A 16,510-nucleotide genomic window follows, 5' to 3' on the forward strand; every position below is an offset into this window, starting at 1 on the left:
CTTCTTGTCCGTGTCAGCGAGGTTACATCCACGTAGTCCGTTCTGCCGATGGATCTTGCGATCTTAACATGGGGCTCGATGTAGCTTGGCCCAGAGACTGGAGGAAAATTGCAGATTGTACAGTAATTTTTGGTTATCTGCACATCGTGACCACAGTCTAAGTAGCGACAGAGGGGGGGGGGGGAGGGGATGGCGATGGACCATTGCGGGGGCACAGTCCAGGCAACGTTTGACAATTTTAAAGGGTGCCGCAGCGGCTGCATGATTTTGCACTATAAACAGGGCGGCATCTGCTTTCATAATTAGGCTGCGATGGACATTTGGTGAACAACTTGCATTTTAGCAGGGGAGTAGGACCCAGCATGCAGGGTGTCTTTGCCCTGTGCTTGGCAGCGCCCTGCATGGGGACTCCTTCAAGTTTCTGCGGACCACAATTACCTGGGACCTTAAATGGTTGCCCAACACAGATGCCATCTTTGGGAAGGCGCAGCAGAGGTTGATCTTCTTAAAGCAACTGAGGAAGTTCAACGTTCCACAGCAGCTTCTGCTTCTCTTCTACTCAGCAATTGTTGAGACTGTACTGTGCTCCTTGGGGCAGATGTATTAAGCCTGGTGAAGAGATAAACTGGAGATAAAGTGGAAGGAGATAACGCACCAGCCAATCAGATCCCAACTGTCATATTTCAAACACAGCTGATTGGCTGGTGCGTTAACTCTCCCAAGTTATCTACACTTTAACTCCAGTTTATCTCTTCTCCAGGCTTAATACATCTGCCCCAAGGATACTAGTCTGGTACAGATCCGCCAGCGAGAACGTTAAACCCAGGCTTCAAAAGGTGGTGAGGTCAGCAGAATAGATCATTGGGGCAGACCTTCCCCCTGTCTAAGACCTGTATCTGTCCAGGGCCAAGAAGAGGGCAGTGAAGATAGTAAAGGACCAGCTACATACTGGCCATGACTTGTTTAACCTGATGAAGATATAGGGCCATACCTGTCAAGTCTACCAGAAGCCTCAAAATGTTCTTTCCCCAAGCTGTCTACCTGATGATCAAATGACTGGCCGGCCCAAACTAACCCCATTGCAGAGCAATCTGCACTGTGTCTCACGTAATATCTAGTGTATGTCTACCCACAGTGTCCTACGAATGGTCCAACTATAGTCTACACCAGTGGTTTTCAATCAGTGTGTCGTGAGCAGTACTCAAGTGTGCCGCCGGTGCCAGAAATGCATTTTTAACTCTAAACCCTGGGGCAATCCACATTGAAAACAGTTGGCATTGGCATAAGGTCTCCCCTGTGTTCTGTAAGCCTGGCACAGAGTCTGGGTGTGGAATGGCGGCCCGATGGTCAAGATTCCGAACCTCCGACAACTTCTGTTACTCCAACAGGGGGGTTAACTCATCGAAGCATGTTGCTGGATCGCTGTACTCGCCACAGGTTATATACTCCGTCTATGGGGGTCGTGGACCCACAAGAGGGAGAATAGCCCCTGTAAGTTGGGATCCCGACTGTCGTGCATTTAACAGTCGGGATTCCAATGTCGGTATACTGACCGTAGAAATCCCAACTTTCGGGAGGTCATCCGACACCCACAAACTGTACTGTTACATTACTGTGTTATTCTGGGGCCAATGTGTTTTTGTGTTCTGTTAGGGACGGCGTCAATGTTTTTTTTTTAAATGGGGGCTAAGGTAATCTTTTTGTGGGGGACAGCGTGTGTGTGGTTTTTCCCTCGTGGGGGGACTAACGTGTACCTTAGCGATTTTAAAATCTTGTTTGGTGTGTCGCGAGTTGAAAAAGGTTAGAAATCACTGGTCTACGCCTATAGTCTACTATAGTCTGACCCAGGCTGGCGAAATTCCCCAACCAATCAGATTTCAAGTCTCTGTGACACAGCAGTTACAATGCACAGAGATTCCTTGTACCTATAATCATTAGACCATCAAACTGCCACGATGAAGGTGTCAGAAAGTGACAGTGTGGAGCTGGGGGCAGCACTCCATAAACATGCCACTTGGTGGTCTCATATGTGGAAGAAGTAAACGTGCAATTTTCATCCCTTCTGACAATGAAACGGTTAATCATGTGATCAGAGCCAAGTATAGGATGTGACAATGATGTTTACAAGTAAAGTATTTTCAAGGCCGCCCAGCCCTGCCTGGGTGTATGGAGAATATCACATCTGGAAAGCATAACGCAATACACGATGAATGAGAACAATGTGACTGTGGTGACAGAGAGACAGCAGCTAACGGATTTACAAGAATAATGTTTAGATTTCAGGACTCGGAGCAGCACAAAGTTATATCCGCAGCTCGGGGAGATGACATTTGGGTAAAAGGAGAAACATTTCTAGGATACGAGTAAGGTCAGAAAAGAAGAAATCTTTCTGTGGCTTGGAAAGAATGGGTTTTGGCAAGTGACCATTAAAAAACTAGTCAACCATAACTCAAAGATACTGGAACCAAATTGCTTTGTTACGGCCCTTCGTTGCTTTTTTTGCCGTCTACAACACCTCATGTCCAATGTTGGCGGCACACATGGGAGGGTTAAACGCCATTAAGAAACCAATTATCTGTCAGGCTCAGGTATAGAACAGACAGGAGATCTAATGTGTCCAATGGCAAGTGGTGAACAAGTAGCTCTCCCAGCTACTTTCACAGTGCGGTTATACATATAATATGCTCCTGCTTTTCCAACTTATTTTCTAGTTCCAATAATCTGAGCTGAGTTGTTTACATAATGCTCATATTTCTTTATTACCACCCCCCCCCCCCCAAACACACACACACACACCTCACCTCTCCTCTCCTCTCCCCTCAACCGCCCTGATCTTATAGGGCAGCACGGACGGTGTGATGGTTAGCATTACTGCCTCACAGCGCTGAGGTCATGGGTTTTATCCCCACCATGTGTTATATATACGGGGCAGTACGGATGGTGTAGTGGTTAGCATTACTGCCTCACAGCACTGAGGTCATGGGTTCTATCCCCACCATGTGTTATATATACGGGGCAGTACGGATGGTGTAGTGGTTAGCATTACTGCCTCACAGCACTGAGGTCATGGGTTCTATTCCCACCATGTGTTATATATACGGGCAGCACGGATGGTGTAATGGTTATAGCTTTACTGCCTCACAGCACTGAGGTCATGGGTTCTATTCCCACCATGTGTTATATATACAGGGCAGCACGGACAGTGTGATGGTTAGCATTACTGCCTCACAGGGCTGAGTTCATGGGTTCTATCCCCACCATGTGTTATATATACAGGGCAGCACGGATGGTGTAATGGTTAGCATTACTGCCTCACAGCGCTGAGTTCATGGGTTCTATCCCCACCATGTGTTATATATACGGGCAGTACGGATGGTGTAATGGTTATAGCATTACTGCCTCACAGCGCTGAGGTCATGGGTTCTATCCCCACCATGTGTTATATATACGGGGCAGTACGGATGGTGTAATGGTTAGCATTACTGCCTCACAGCGCTGAGGTCATGGGTTCTATCCCCACCATGTGTTATATATACGGGGCAGTACGGACGGTGTAATGGTTAGCATTACTGCCTCACAGCGCTGAGGTCATGGGTTCTATCCCCACCATGTGTTATATATACGGGGCAGTACGGATGGTGTAATGGTTACATGTGTTATATATACGGGCAGTACGGATGGTGTAATGGTTAGCATTACTGCCTCACAGCGCTGAGTTCATGGGTTCTATCCCCACCATGTGTTATATATACAGGGCAGCACGGACGGTGTAATGGTTACATTACTGCCTCACAGCACTGAGGTCATGGGTTCTATCACCACCATGTGTTATATATACGGGCAGTACGGATGGTGTAATGGTTAGCATTACTGCCTCACAGCGCTGAGGTCATGGGTTCTATCCCCACCATGTGTTATATATATATGGGGCAGTACGGACAGTGTAATGGTTAGCATTACTGCCTCACAGCGTTGAGGTCATGGGTTCTATCCCCACCATGTGTTATATATACGGGCAGTACGGATGGTGTAATGGTTACATTACTGCCTCACAGCGCTGAGGTCATGGGTTCTATCCCCACCATTTGTTATATATACAGGGCAGTACGGATGGTGTAATGGTTATATTACTGCCTCACAGCGCAGTACGGACGGTGTAATGGTTAGCATTACTGCCTCACAGCACTGAGGTCATGGGTTCTATCCCCACCATGTGTTATATATACGGGGCAGTACGGACGGTGTAATGGTTAGCATTACTGCCTCACAGCGCTGAGGTCATGGGTTCTATCCCCACCATTTGTTATATATACAGGGCAGTACGGATGGTGTAATGGTTATATTACTGCCTCACAGCGCTGAGTTCATGGGTTCTATTCCCACCATGTGTTATATATACGGGCAGTACGGATGGTGTATTGGTTAGCATTACTGCCTCACAGTGCTGAGTTCATGGGTTCTATCCCCACCATGTGTTATATATACGGGCAGTACGGATGGTGTATTGGTTAGCATTACTGCCTCACAGTGCTGAGGTCATGGGTTTGAATCCCACCTTGGCCCTAACTGTGCGGAGTTTGTATATTCTTCCCAGTGCTCTGTGTTATTGTGTTATCTCCCCGTCATTGTGTTATATATATATAATATTAGTAACGTTACACATTCTGCCATCATAGATTTTACCTTTGCTGTTGAACCTCGGATACGGCTGGGCCTGAAGCCTCCGGTAATTCTGCCTCTGTGCTTGATGTAACCGTGTTGTCCGTGTGGACGCTGTCACAAGGCTGTGAAGCTGCAGCAGTCGCAGCGCTCTCGCCATTAGTATCTCCGAATTCCTCCGAGGAGCTGGAATCCTCGCTCGATGTTGTTTCATAACTAAGAACATTAATATTGTATTAAAAGTTTAAAAAAAAAAAACCCAGGGAACGAAAACGCACAAAGATTCTAAAAACAGACAATAGTTTTGCAAGTTCAAATAAGTTCTGTGTCAGTATTTAAAGTCCCTCAGTGCACACATTGGGCGTGGTTTGATATAGATGACAGATGGAGCCGCCTCATCTAGCCCTTTAATAGGATTAAGTGAGCCAGAGCTGTCAGACTTAATCCTCTGCTAATCCCCTACACCAGTGGTTCCCAAACTGTGCGCCTAGGCTCCCTGGGGTGCCTCGGACCACGTGCAGGGGGGCCTCAGGTTGGTGGTCCAGAACCAATTCAAATTATTTATAGTCAATGTAATAGGCAAAATCAGTGCTTGTGGCTTCCAATTATAAAAATATGTGGGTAAACAGAAGAGAATCATGTTCCTCACCACATAACTGGACCTAAGGATAAAATTTAAGGGTACTTGTTTCCAAGCACGGCGCCACCGATTTTAATCTTATGTCATCGGGTCTATCAGATCGGGTCGCATCGCATCGCATGCGATACGATCAGACCCGATTTGTAATTGTACAGCCACCCTGATGGCTGATTACTATGTTAAATGCACCCAAACACCCGTTTTTAATTGTACACCTACCCTGACGGGTAATTATTATGTCAAATGCCCCCCCCCCCCCCCATTGTTAATGCCACCCCACTATCAACGCCAACCCGAAGCGTGGCGAGTGCAGCGAGCCCGAGAGGGGCGCCGGTACGCGTCCTCCGACCTTTTCATACCCCCTCTATCCACGTCGGCGTGGAGTCGATTTTATATAGTGTGGCGAGCGGACGCGTATTGCTTCACATGTATTCCGCGTCCACTCGCCATGCTTCGGGCTCGGTGGCTCGCTGCGCTCGCCACACTATCTAAAATCAACTGACACCTTCATCACAGCAGTTTGATGGTCTAATGATTATAGGTAAAAGGAATCTCTGAGCATTGTAACTGCTGTGTCACAGCAACATGAAATCTGATTGGTTGGGGAATTTCCCCAGCCTGGGTCAGACTATGGTAGACTATAGGTGTAGACAGGGCCGGTGCAAGTCACTGGAGTGCCCCAGGCAGGGGGGCGCCCCGGCGCTCACCCGCTCCACGGGTGCGCTCGCCACGCTTCGGGTTGGCGTTGATAGTGGGGTGGAGTTAACAATGGGGGGGCATTTGACATAATTATTACCCATCAGGGTGGGTGTACAATTAAAAATCGGGTGTTTGGGTGGATTTAACATCAGCCATCAGGGTGACTATACAATATGAAATCGGGTGTAATTGTGTCGCATCGCATTGTGATGCGATGCGATGCAATTTTAAAATTGTATAGGAAGCTCTTTAAACCCGAATATCAGGTCAGATCGGGTCCCATCGCATACCTTAACTAATGGTATGCGATGGGACCCGATGGGCGCTGTGCTAGGAAACAAGTACCAATTTAATCACAACTTATTTAATTTAATATTTTTTTCTGAAATGCTAGGTAACAAACTTTTGGCCTAGGGGTGCCGTGAAAAATATTCTGATACTGTAGGGTAGGGCCGCCGACAGGGGGTGCCCTGAGTACAGCTGTCCCGGGCCCTGGAGGGGCCCAGGCAGCTGCCAACAGACACCCGCACCCAGCCACCCCAACCCCGCGCTGGTGGCCAGGCACGCACAGTGCAGCCTGCAGAGTGCCGAGCCTAGGACCCAGAGTGGCTTGGTGCTCTGCAGGCTGCACTGTGCAGTGTGCGCGCCGGACCTGACTGTCACTGTGGACACTGAAGGAGCCAGAGGACGATGCGCCGTGGGTGATGGTAGGTAATGGAGACGGGATAGGGGGAGGCGGGGTGCTGTCATGCGCGGGGGGGGGGGGGGCGGAGGTATGGCGCTGTCCCACTGGGGGCCCGGACTGTAGGTCAGTCCCGGGCCCCAAAATTTCTAGTGGCAGCCCTGCTGTAGGGTGCCGTGATTTAAAAAGTTTGGGAATCACTGCCCTACAGTATTGTTCGATGTATTGTATTGCAGCTGAGAACAATAGGCCTTGGCTCACCATGGCTATCCGGAGAAGGCTGGATGGAGAGGGCTCCACTTGTATGTACATTTTCCTTTGTGTGTATTATTTTATATCTAAGCACTTTATTCATATGATGGGCCAAGGGAAATGGGGAAAAGGGGTCCTGAGCGCTGGAGCCATCACTGAATAAATGTGTAGAGTAGGGCTATCCACACAGGAGAACAATGTTATATAAGTACACATATAGTAAATTGTGGAGGTGCACCAATGATGGAAATACTCTTGTTGGGGCACTCATCCTACAATCATAGGCGTGCACAGCTCACTACATTATGGTGTGCACCTCCGGAAAAAAAATTCTAGCTGTGTGTGAGGATGTCTACAACCAGTCCTGGTGTGATTCCAGCATTATCTTAGTCATTAATCCACTTCTTATCATTAATAAACCCAATTAGAAATGTTCGCTCTGATAATATTTATAGGACCTGATAATATTTAAAGGACTGTATAAGGACTGAGGTTACATCCGGGACATTGAACCACTATTTAAAAGCCTTATCATCTCACGTGTTTTAAAGTGATCTATTATGATCTAATTATTTTGTGTATCATTTTGTGTGTGTTATTTCCTTTTTTTTTTTTAACTAATTATTATTATTAATATCAAGTGTTATACTATTGCCAATACTGATTGTTGTGTATTTTCTGTGGTATCTGTGTGTTTTTTGTTTTTTTTGGAGGCTGCTGGTACACAAGTGTAGTACACAGCTCACTCCTGCGCTGAAGACACTATTTTACATTTTAACATTCTCGTGTGTCTACCTTTTTTGACATTTCGACCCTGTTGACCCTTTGACCCCATTCACCTGCCATGTCGACCTTTTGACCCAGTGGACCTGTTGCTTGTTAAACTTTTAGGCTCGTCCTATTGACTGTCTATATAATAATCCACATCCAGTTGAATGATGTAAAATAAACTAATCTGCTAAATCTCACCAATAACGCTTTCACACACCCTGTCTACACCAGCTTTAGCTGCAGACAGTTTTACCTATTCCTCTGCTATGTGTGAACAGAACCCTGCTCTGTACCAGGGTCATTCCTGGGACCCACCTGGGTCGCACGCTGGTCTGAATGGCATGATCCGGGTCTTATTTGCAGGGACAGAAGAGCTTGGAGATGACATCACCCCTGGGTTAAATCTGGGGTTTGGTTGTAGTTTTAAATGCACTCATTCTATTCTGTACACTGGTTCCTACCCTGATGCCCAAAAATAAGGGTCTTATTTAAACAGATAATGAGGCTGTCAGGGCCCCTCCCCAGTATACCTCCCATTGGCTTTATATAAATGACTAGGTTTTCCATGCCTCTCGGTGTGAGCTTTCCTTGGGCTTTACACTAACAGCTGACAGCATTGGGGACCTGCTGTTAGAGGACTCAGCCAAGTGAGATTTGATGATTTAAATTTAATTTATTCCACATGGAGTATTTTAATATTTAAAGGAATTAACACTAAGGGGAATATGCAATCCTCCGCCGCTATATCCTCCCGTCTTTACCGACAGCATTGAAGAGGGATCACGGCAGAACAAGCCTGATTTTAAAAGCTGATGGTTCCGCCGAGAACGGCCGTGGATTGTCGCGATGACGGCCTCTAGATTGGTTGTCCATAGCAATATCCCATGTGAAACAGAACTCCCATCTTAGCAAAAAAAAAAAAATAATGTTTCCTAAACACTGCCATTACAGTCCAGGTTTTAAGAACTGATGAAGAATGCTTAAGCCCAGATGGTTTAATCAAATTAATGGAGGTACTAATTAAGGCCCTTATTCAGTGAGGGACGGCGATGTGCGCAAATCTTAAATACGATATTTCCACAGTTCTGCGCAGTGACCGCACCACAGAAGTGCAGACTTCACAGATCCAGATCGATCACTATGAGTGACAGTGGCGGGCGCAGCGTGCAGAGGGGGGGGTGGGTGGCAAAAACTGTGTTTTCGGGGAGCAACTCGGACAGGTTAGCTCCCATGATGGGACATATGGTGGCGGTGCGCTGCCAGGCTGCGCAAGTAGGGATTAACCCTAATCACCGCGACATAGCGATTCCCGCATTTAATCGCATCGCTTGGCAGCCCTTATCATTCTAGGCCCCAGCATGCCATACAAGAAGGTTTTTCTGAACCGGAATAAGACCCTAGGTCACCTGTGCTCAAGCATGGATATCCTTAAAACCTGATTGTAACGGTGGAGTTTGGAAAACTCTGTCTTATACAAAGCTGGATGACATCACAAATGTAGAAATTCATGCACGGTTTTTACGATCAATATACAAAATAATATTACTTGTATGTTGTGATCCAGAGTCCTAGGTAAATTGAAAGGCGTTATTCTATATTTGGGACATTTAGTAGGGGACTCCAACACCACATGTCTGAACCATGAACCGTTCCCAGATACCAGCTGGTCACCATAATCCGTGAAAGAAGAGTCTTGACCCAAATATCCAGGCCAAACATTTTTCTCATAGGCAGGGAAAGCAGGGAAGTCTTGAGACGCTCACCACTTGGCGTCTCTTATGGGCAGGTGGGAATATAAATTTGAGTGGCATCTCGTTCAATGGAAACTAATAAACACAAGACATTGGGCAAGATCTAACAGCAACAAAACGTTCATGATACGGCATCAAAGTAACACTTTCTACGTGATGCTTACCCACCATTTACCCCAACAAACTGGAGATTCTTCTTGGCTCGAGCCTCACTGGCCGGACTCGAGCGGCAACCACTGTTTTTCTTCTTCATAATGGATTTCAGGCTGCTTCTGGGGGACGCATCTACACAGGACAAGATATGCATTCATTAGCAGTATACAGCTGGCGGGGAAGACATTTATACTGGCTATTGATCGATCGCTTACGGGACTTAACTCTACAAGATAGGCCCAGATTTACATACAGACTAAAAGGTGAAAGTTTGTGAGCTTTTAGAAAGGCCACACATCTCCAAGGTGACATCTACTATTTCCAATAACTTACAGCAGAAGATGCGTTATTTTGTATAGGGGCCCATTTGTCAGTTTCCGGAGATTTTTTTTCATACTACAAGGACAAGATTGATAAGATCCTAGATGAAATTGTATGATGCTCATCAGGCAATGTCCTGCTCAATTCCCTACCTGAACCATCTGGCACGTTCTCTTGATCACACATATGAAGATAATTTAAAGGGCCAAAGCTCTTGTCTTCCTCCTACTCCTATACTTAATCTAATACCATCAAAAAAATCAGTAATGCTGTCTCCTGTGCTCAGTCCCACCTTAAACTCTAAAATATGTGACCTCTCTCTACAGATACAATTCCTTCACTGTTTAACATGCAGTGATTACTCCAATTCTGAAAAAAAACACAGTCCTGACCCAAACTCCCTCTCTCTCAAACCACTGTCCCATCTCTCAGCTCCAATGCCTCTCAAAGCTACTTGCCTACACCCACTTCAGTCAGGCTGTCGTTCCCAAAACTCCACAGAGACACCACTGACTAAAGTAGCGAAAGATCTGGCCACTGCTAAATCTAAAGGCCATTACTTTTTATTCTTTTAGATCACTTTGCTGCCTCTATTCTCATACAAACACTACAATCCCTAGGTCTTCAGAACATGGCCCTTTCTTGATCCTACCTATCTGATCGCTCTTTCAGTGTTCACTTCTCTGATTCTACCTCCTCCTCACAACCCCTTACAGTTGGAGTAGCACAAGGCTCAGTCTTAGGTCCTCTGCTCTTCTCAATCTATATCTCCTCACTTGGCAAAATAATCAGCTCTTTCGAATTTAGGTATCATCTGTATGCTGATGATACTCAAATCTATCCTCCCCTGAATTATCACCATCAGTATTGCTCCCTGAGCGACTTTCTGCCATTTCATCTTGGATGTCTTCTCGCCACCTCAAGCTCAACATTTCCAAAACAGAATTAAATATATTCCCACCAGCCAAGAGTAGTTACCAACTGTTTAGAGTAATCTATCACTGTTGAGAACGCAACAATTAATCCTACCCCACAAGCTCGCTGCCTAGGGGTCATCCTCGACTCTGAACTGTCCTTTATTCCTCACATTCAATCTGTCTCTAACTCATGTTACATGCATCTAAAAAAAACTATCAAACTTTATCTGTACCTTACACAAGACACTGCAAAAATCTAACCCATGCTCTATATATATCCCGTGTTGATTATTGCAAAACTCTTACTGGTCTTCCCAAAAGGAGACTCTTCTCACTACAACCCATTCTGATGGCAGCTGCAAGCCTAATCTTCCTCACTAGACTTTCATCCTCTGCGGATCTGCTCTGTCCGTCCCTCCATTGGTTACCTGTGTTCTACCGTATTCAATATAAACACCAACCTCTTCTTTGAAGATCTGCGTCTCTCACTTAGACTCATTACTCGCTACCATTCCCGATTGGAGGACTTTCTTCAGGCTGCACCCACTCTGTGGAATGCCCTCCCATGCACAATCAGACTCTCCTCTAGTCTAGTCTTCAAACCTTCAAGTGTTCCATTAAAACTCACCTCTTCAGGCAAGCTAATCAAATTCCGATATTTCCCAGATACTGTAACCTTCATAAACCTTCCTATCTAGTTACATCCCCATTGTATACTCCACACACATCATCACAGGTTTTATCTTTCTTCACTTTTCCATCCTCCTGAGCCCAGGCCAATATTGGGGAGTATCAACTTTATTAATTTTTTTAGGGGTTAACCAATTTTAAGTCCCACAAAAACAAAACAAAAAACACTAACTGTACAAATAAGAGCATTATAACCCAAAGCAGATCATTTACTTCAGAATTTTTTTTAGCTGACTTTAGAAAATGCAAACACATTTTTATTCCACACTGCTAAATTGTTGCTGAAAGGAATGAATGTGGGCACCTTTATATAGAGATGTACTACAACACAATCTTCTGCCAGGTGTCTCACATCATTACTCTGTGCTGCTGGGGATCCTGCTCCTCCCACTATATAACTCTCAGTCTGTGGCTTCCTGCTGCTTCCATTCCCCTCATCACATCTAACACTGCCCCTGTCATATGCAGCCCTGTCCTTAATGACCCCTCACTCATCTCCTCATATACTCAGTGCTGCTGGGGACCCTGCTCATCTCACTACATATCTCTCAGGCTGTGGTTTCCTGCTGCCCCAATTACCCACTTCACATCAGGGTTTATTCTGGTCCACTCTTTCTGGCAAATTCCTTCTCAAATGGATAAAACCATGCTGCACCGCCTCTGTCCTCACTAACACATCACTTATCTCCATCATGTTAGAGGGGCCCAGCCCAGGTCATCTGCTAAGGTGGACAATGTTCTGGTCTGTATCGGCCTATAACCCCAACAGCACCCAGTACGGGAGAGATAGATGAAGAAGGCACATGTTCCCTGGATTGCAGAACCTGGAGAATAGGAGGAGGTCAGTGGTCTCCAGTCAACATTCACTAAAGGTTAACTCATGGCGAGAGCTGCAACAACTAAAGAGAACTGAAAAATTGAGTACTCTACCGCCTGTAAGCAATATCTTGCTGCCGTGAATACAGTATTGGATGGGGGTGGGGGGTTGCATGGATCAAACTCACTTGCTGTGCATGTCAGCCGAAATGTTCAGCTCTCAAGTAGTCAATCAAGGAAACAAATTGAAAAAGCAAGATCTCTTGCTGTTCCTCTTAACATTCTTGGTAATACTTTAGCGTATAGCCTAATCTGCACCGCTAAGTATTCCACGAATGTTTATTTTAAACACAAACACATACTTGGTTTATCTTTGCGTGTCTGTACCAAACCCCCGAGATGTATGACTGGCAGGCAGGAAATATTATACAAACAAGCTCCCTCCACTCTGGTCACTGGCCTGTCAGGTACAAGTTATGGGGGAGATAAGATGAACTGGACACACTAAAGGTGGCCATACACACGCAGATTTATCTGCAGATCTGTCTGGTTGGAACAAAAACCTGGTTATGGATGAGGGCAAATGACAGTTGACCATTTGCTTGGAAATGCTGGAAAACTGACAAACCGTCACTCATCCATAACCATGTTTTTGTTCCAACCAGCCAGATCTGCAGATAAATCTTACTAGTGTATGGGCAACTTAAGCTTTGGGCCAACCATGAAAAGACATTTTAGTGTATTTTTTTTAGGGTGATAGAAAATAGCTCATGCTGGCGGGAATATCATCCTACTCTTAATACAATTTATGGTCACACATCGACCTCGATGTTTCCTAAACATTTCATAGCATTTAAAAAAGTCTTTAACCGGCCTCTTACCTCCTTGCTGGCTCTCTGCCTTTACGGCCTCCCTGTTGGACGCTGTTTGAGCGGAATACATGGATGACAGAGAATTAAGGGAGTTCATCAACTGATTCTGGATAGAACTGAGTTTGGAAGCAGGCTGTTTAATGGCGCTGGCCAGATCCGGATATCCATGTTCTAGATAGGTCCACTGCTCCTGCAGAAGATCCTGTATGCGTTTTACATACTGCCCTACGGGGGCATCGGTGGGAGGCGGATGCTCAATGGGGCAAAATTGGATACTCACAGGATCTTCTACATAACTGCATGCTTGATCATCACGCACTTGGGGTTGGTGGATTTGAGAGTCCGTCTTGTCCACTATATCAGCTTCTTTGTCAGTGGTCTCCAAAACTTTCTCTATTTCCATTGCATCACTATACGCTATGGAGGCCCCATCAACCTGGCCAGACTTCAGCATGCTATCACCTGACTCGTCTGGAGGTTGTTCTAGATCTCCTGGCAGGACAACGCACCCGATAGATCGAGTCTCAACAGAGAGGTTGGCATAGATCTCCTTGTCACAACTTTGTTTTTTGCCCTCATCTTGAAGTTCTTCTGTGTTTACGGCCACATCTCTAGAATGCGTCTCTGCAGAAGTTCTTTTCCTTTCCTCATGTTTCTCCAGCGTACTTGTCAAATCCACAATATAGACATCCTTAGCCTTCAGTTCATTGTGCTGTTTCTCCACCAGTACCCTGAGATTGTGGACCTCTATGGTACGGTCATCCAGTTGTTCTGTCAAGTCTATTACCTGCTGTTTACTGGCTGAAAGTTGTGTGTCACTTAAATCCGCATCACTTATCTGTTCATGATCACCATTTTCTCCATTCCCAACGTTCACATCCTCAACTTTGGCCTTACTTCCCAAAATCTTCTCATGTGCTGCCTCCTCCTGCTCTTTTTTGTTATCGAGAAGTTGGGAAAGCGATCCGATTTGAGCATTCAGTTCACGGTTTTCCCCTTCAAGTGCCGATATCGTTTGCCGCAGTTCCGGAAGGGTTTTTATCTGCTCTTCTAAATCTTTAATTCTTTTAAATGCGGCCGCTATCTGGTCATCGGAGTGGCCATGCTGGGAACTTCCCTGAGTTCTGAAGAATTCCAGCCTGCTCTCATTGATGGATTGCGGAGTTGTTGAAAGCTGGGTTTGATCTGAAGAAGTTGTGCTTAGTGGTAAACTGGCCGGGAGGCTAGAAGTTCGGGCAAACTGTGGCCTATCTCTGCAGCCGCTGAAATCTTCAGGCGTCAACTCTCTCAAGGGAGCGTCACATAGGTTATCCTTCCTCCTGTAATTTAGCTCATGGATGTATCTCAAACGTAGTGATGAATCGCTTCCTTGGCCTTCCTTGGCGTTGGCTCTATGGCTGCTGGGGCTCCAGGTTCTGCTAGATGACGCAGAATAAGAGCCATTGTCGGGGACACTAAAGTTCCGGGGAAGAGTGCTAAACTTGGATTGTTTTGCTCTTCTTTGGATGTGTATCCTCTTGATGGTGTTCCCTTTTTCAATATCATGGACGTATTTCAGAAAGTCCAGGTCCAGGTGAAAACCATACGGTGTCTCCACAGAATACGACATCCGGTTTTCTTTCTTTTCCGTTTTAGATGAAACACTTTCACCTGAGATAAAGAAAAACCAAGATATAAGATTTGTAGCACAAAACTAACTATTAACTGGGCCTTACCCAAATTAAACATTTGCTTTTACCGATACACGTGAAAAAATACTATAATATACCATCACTCTCTGATTCACTGATTTTGGTAGCTGTTATTTGAGGCATTGCATCAATAAAACATATTTATGAATCCCTTAACCTGGAAATACACTTGGTTATACTGTTAGTTGGCCTTACTTTAGAGTTACGTCATTGGTTAATGGTTTGGCCAACCAGATGCTCAGGGCCCCAGGCCCTGATTGGCAGATAATAGTCATATGCAGCCAAAAATAATAATAAAAATAATAAACATTTTCTGATCAGAACATTTCAGGTGACAAATTGCATCTTGATGCCTCATAGTCCACCATAACCACACCTGTTCCCCAGGGCCAGATTAAGGGCCTGGATCTGAAAACGGTCAAGGGCCTATTTTGGGGAGTGGAGGAGGTCAGGCCAAGGCCATGTAGGGATGTAGACCCCATACACTATATGCCTCAATGTCGCCCTAAACATATAAAAGTACAAATATTGCATAAATGGGTTCAGTATGATTACCAGACATTAAAATACTGGCAAGCTCTGGCAAGATATCGACATGTTCAAAATGCTGACATTCATTATGCCAACATGGGCGAAATGCCGTCACAGTCAAAATGCCGACATTTCAAAAAGTAGACATGTCAAAAAAGTCGACATGTATTCTATTTTGGGGGGGGGGTCTATGTTGGCATGGACACTGTATAACAGTACTACGTCCACTGGTCATGATTCAGGCTGTGCCCGGAACACTGATATAATCTACCTCTATGCCCACTTGGATCGTGAAGTAAGAAGAAGTCAGTTTCAATGAAAAAAATCACGTTGACTCTTTTGACATGTCGGAATAACGAATGTCTGCATTTTGAACGAGTTGGTATTTTGACTGTCTAACAATGGTTGGCGGTATTTTGACGGTCGGGAAATTGACTGCATCCCAAATAAATATGAATCAGACCTCGCTGGCTGCGTTTACCCGAAGGGCTCGCACATGCGCCCAGCCAGGCCTGCCGGGGCCCGAGGAATATGGAGCGTGGCCAATGGGAGGGTGTGGTCACACCCAGTAAAATAATTATAGCAGGGGTGTGGGCCACGGTGTCCGGCGGCTGCGACACCCGCTCTGGGATAGGGATGGCCAGCGGCCATCGATGATTTTAAATCATAAATGGTTTATGACCGATGTTGAATACTTTTGCCATCGATGTAGGAGAACCAGATAGTTTCCCTATATCGATGGTAAAGAGGAAACAATGTTTTTTTTTTTTCAAGGTGTTGGGACACGGAGCATAGCTCCGCCCCCGACACCCAGAAGCCCCACACCCAAGTTCTGATAGGCCCACAGGCTATTCAGTCAAAAATAATGGATGACCATCGATAGCTAAAACTATCAATGGTTATCTATCAAATAGTTTAATACTACTGATGGCTGGTTGCAGAATCTCCATCGATGGCAACAATCGATGGTGGCTGAACTGATGGCCTATCCCTACTCTGGGGGAGAGAAGACAGGCTGGTGCTGCAGTTGCTTCTCTCCTCTGCTCAGCACACGGCACTGAGCAC

General features: G+C 45.7%; 1 protein-coding gene across 6 annotated transcripts in view; it reads right to left on the reverse strand.

Moving 5' to 3' along the window:
• KANK4 (KN motif and ankyrin repeat domains 4) overlaps positions 1 to 16,510 on the reverse strand; it is a 152,078-nt gene that overhangs the window by 32,072 nt on the left and 103,496 nt on the right. For all 6 annotated transcript variants that reach the window (XM_083157656.1, XM_083157655.1, XM_083157654.1 and 3 more), the window contains 3 exons: positions 13,233 to 14,873; positions 9,619 to 9,739; positions 4,684 to 4,875 (listed from right to left, as the gene is read on the reverse strand). In XM_083157656.1, the coding sequence (XP_083013782.1) occupies positions 4,684 to 4,875; positions 9,619 to 9,739; positions 13,233 to 14,873 (1,954 nt within the window). The remainder of the gene's footprint in view (positions 1 to 4,683; positions 4,876 to 9,618; positions 9,740 to 13,232; positions 14,874 to 16,510) is intronic.

Source organism: Crinia signifera, chromosome 8 (assembly GCF_055691185.1).
Source record: "Crinia signifera chromosome 8, ASM5569118v1, whole genome shotgun sequence".
In the NCBI taxonomy this organism is placed as follows: Eukaryota; Metazoa; Chordata; class Amphibia; order Anura; family Myobatrachidae; genus Crinia; species Crinia signifera.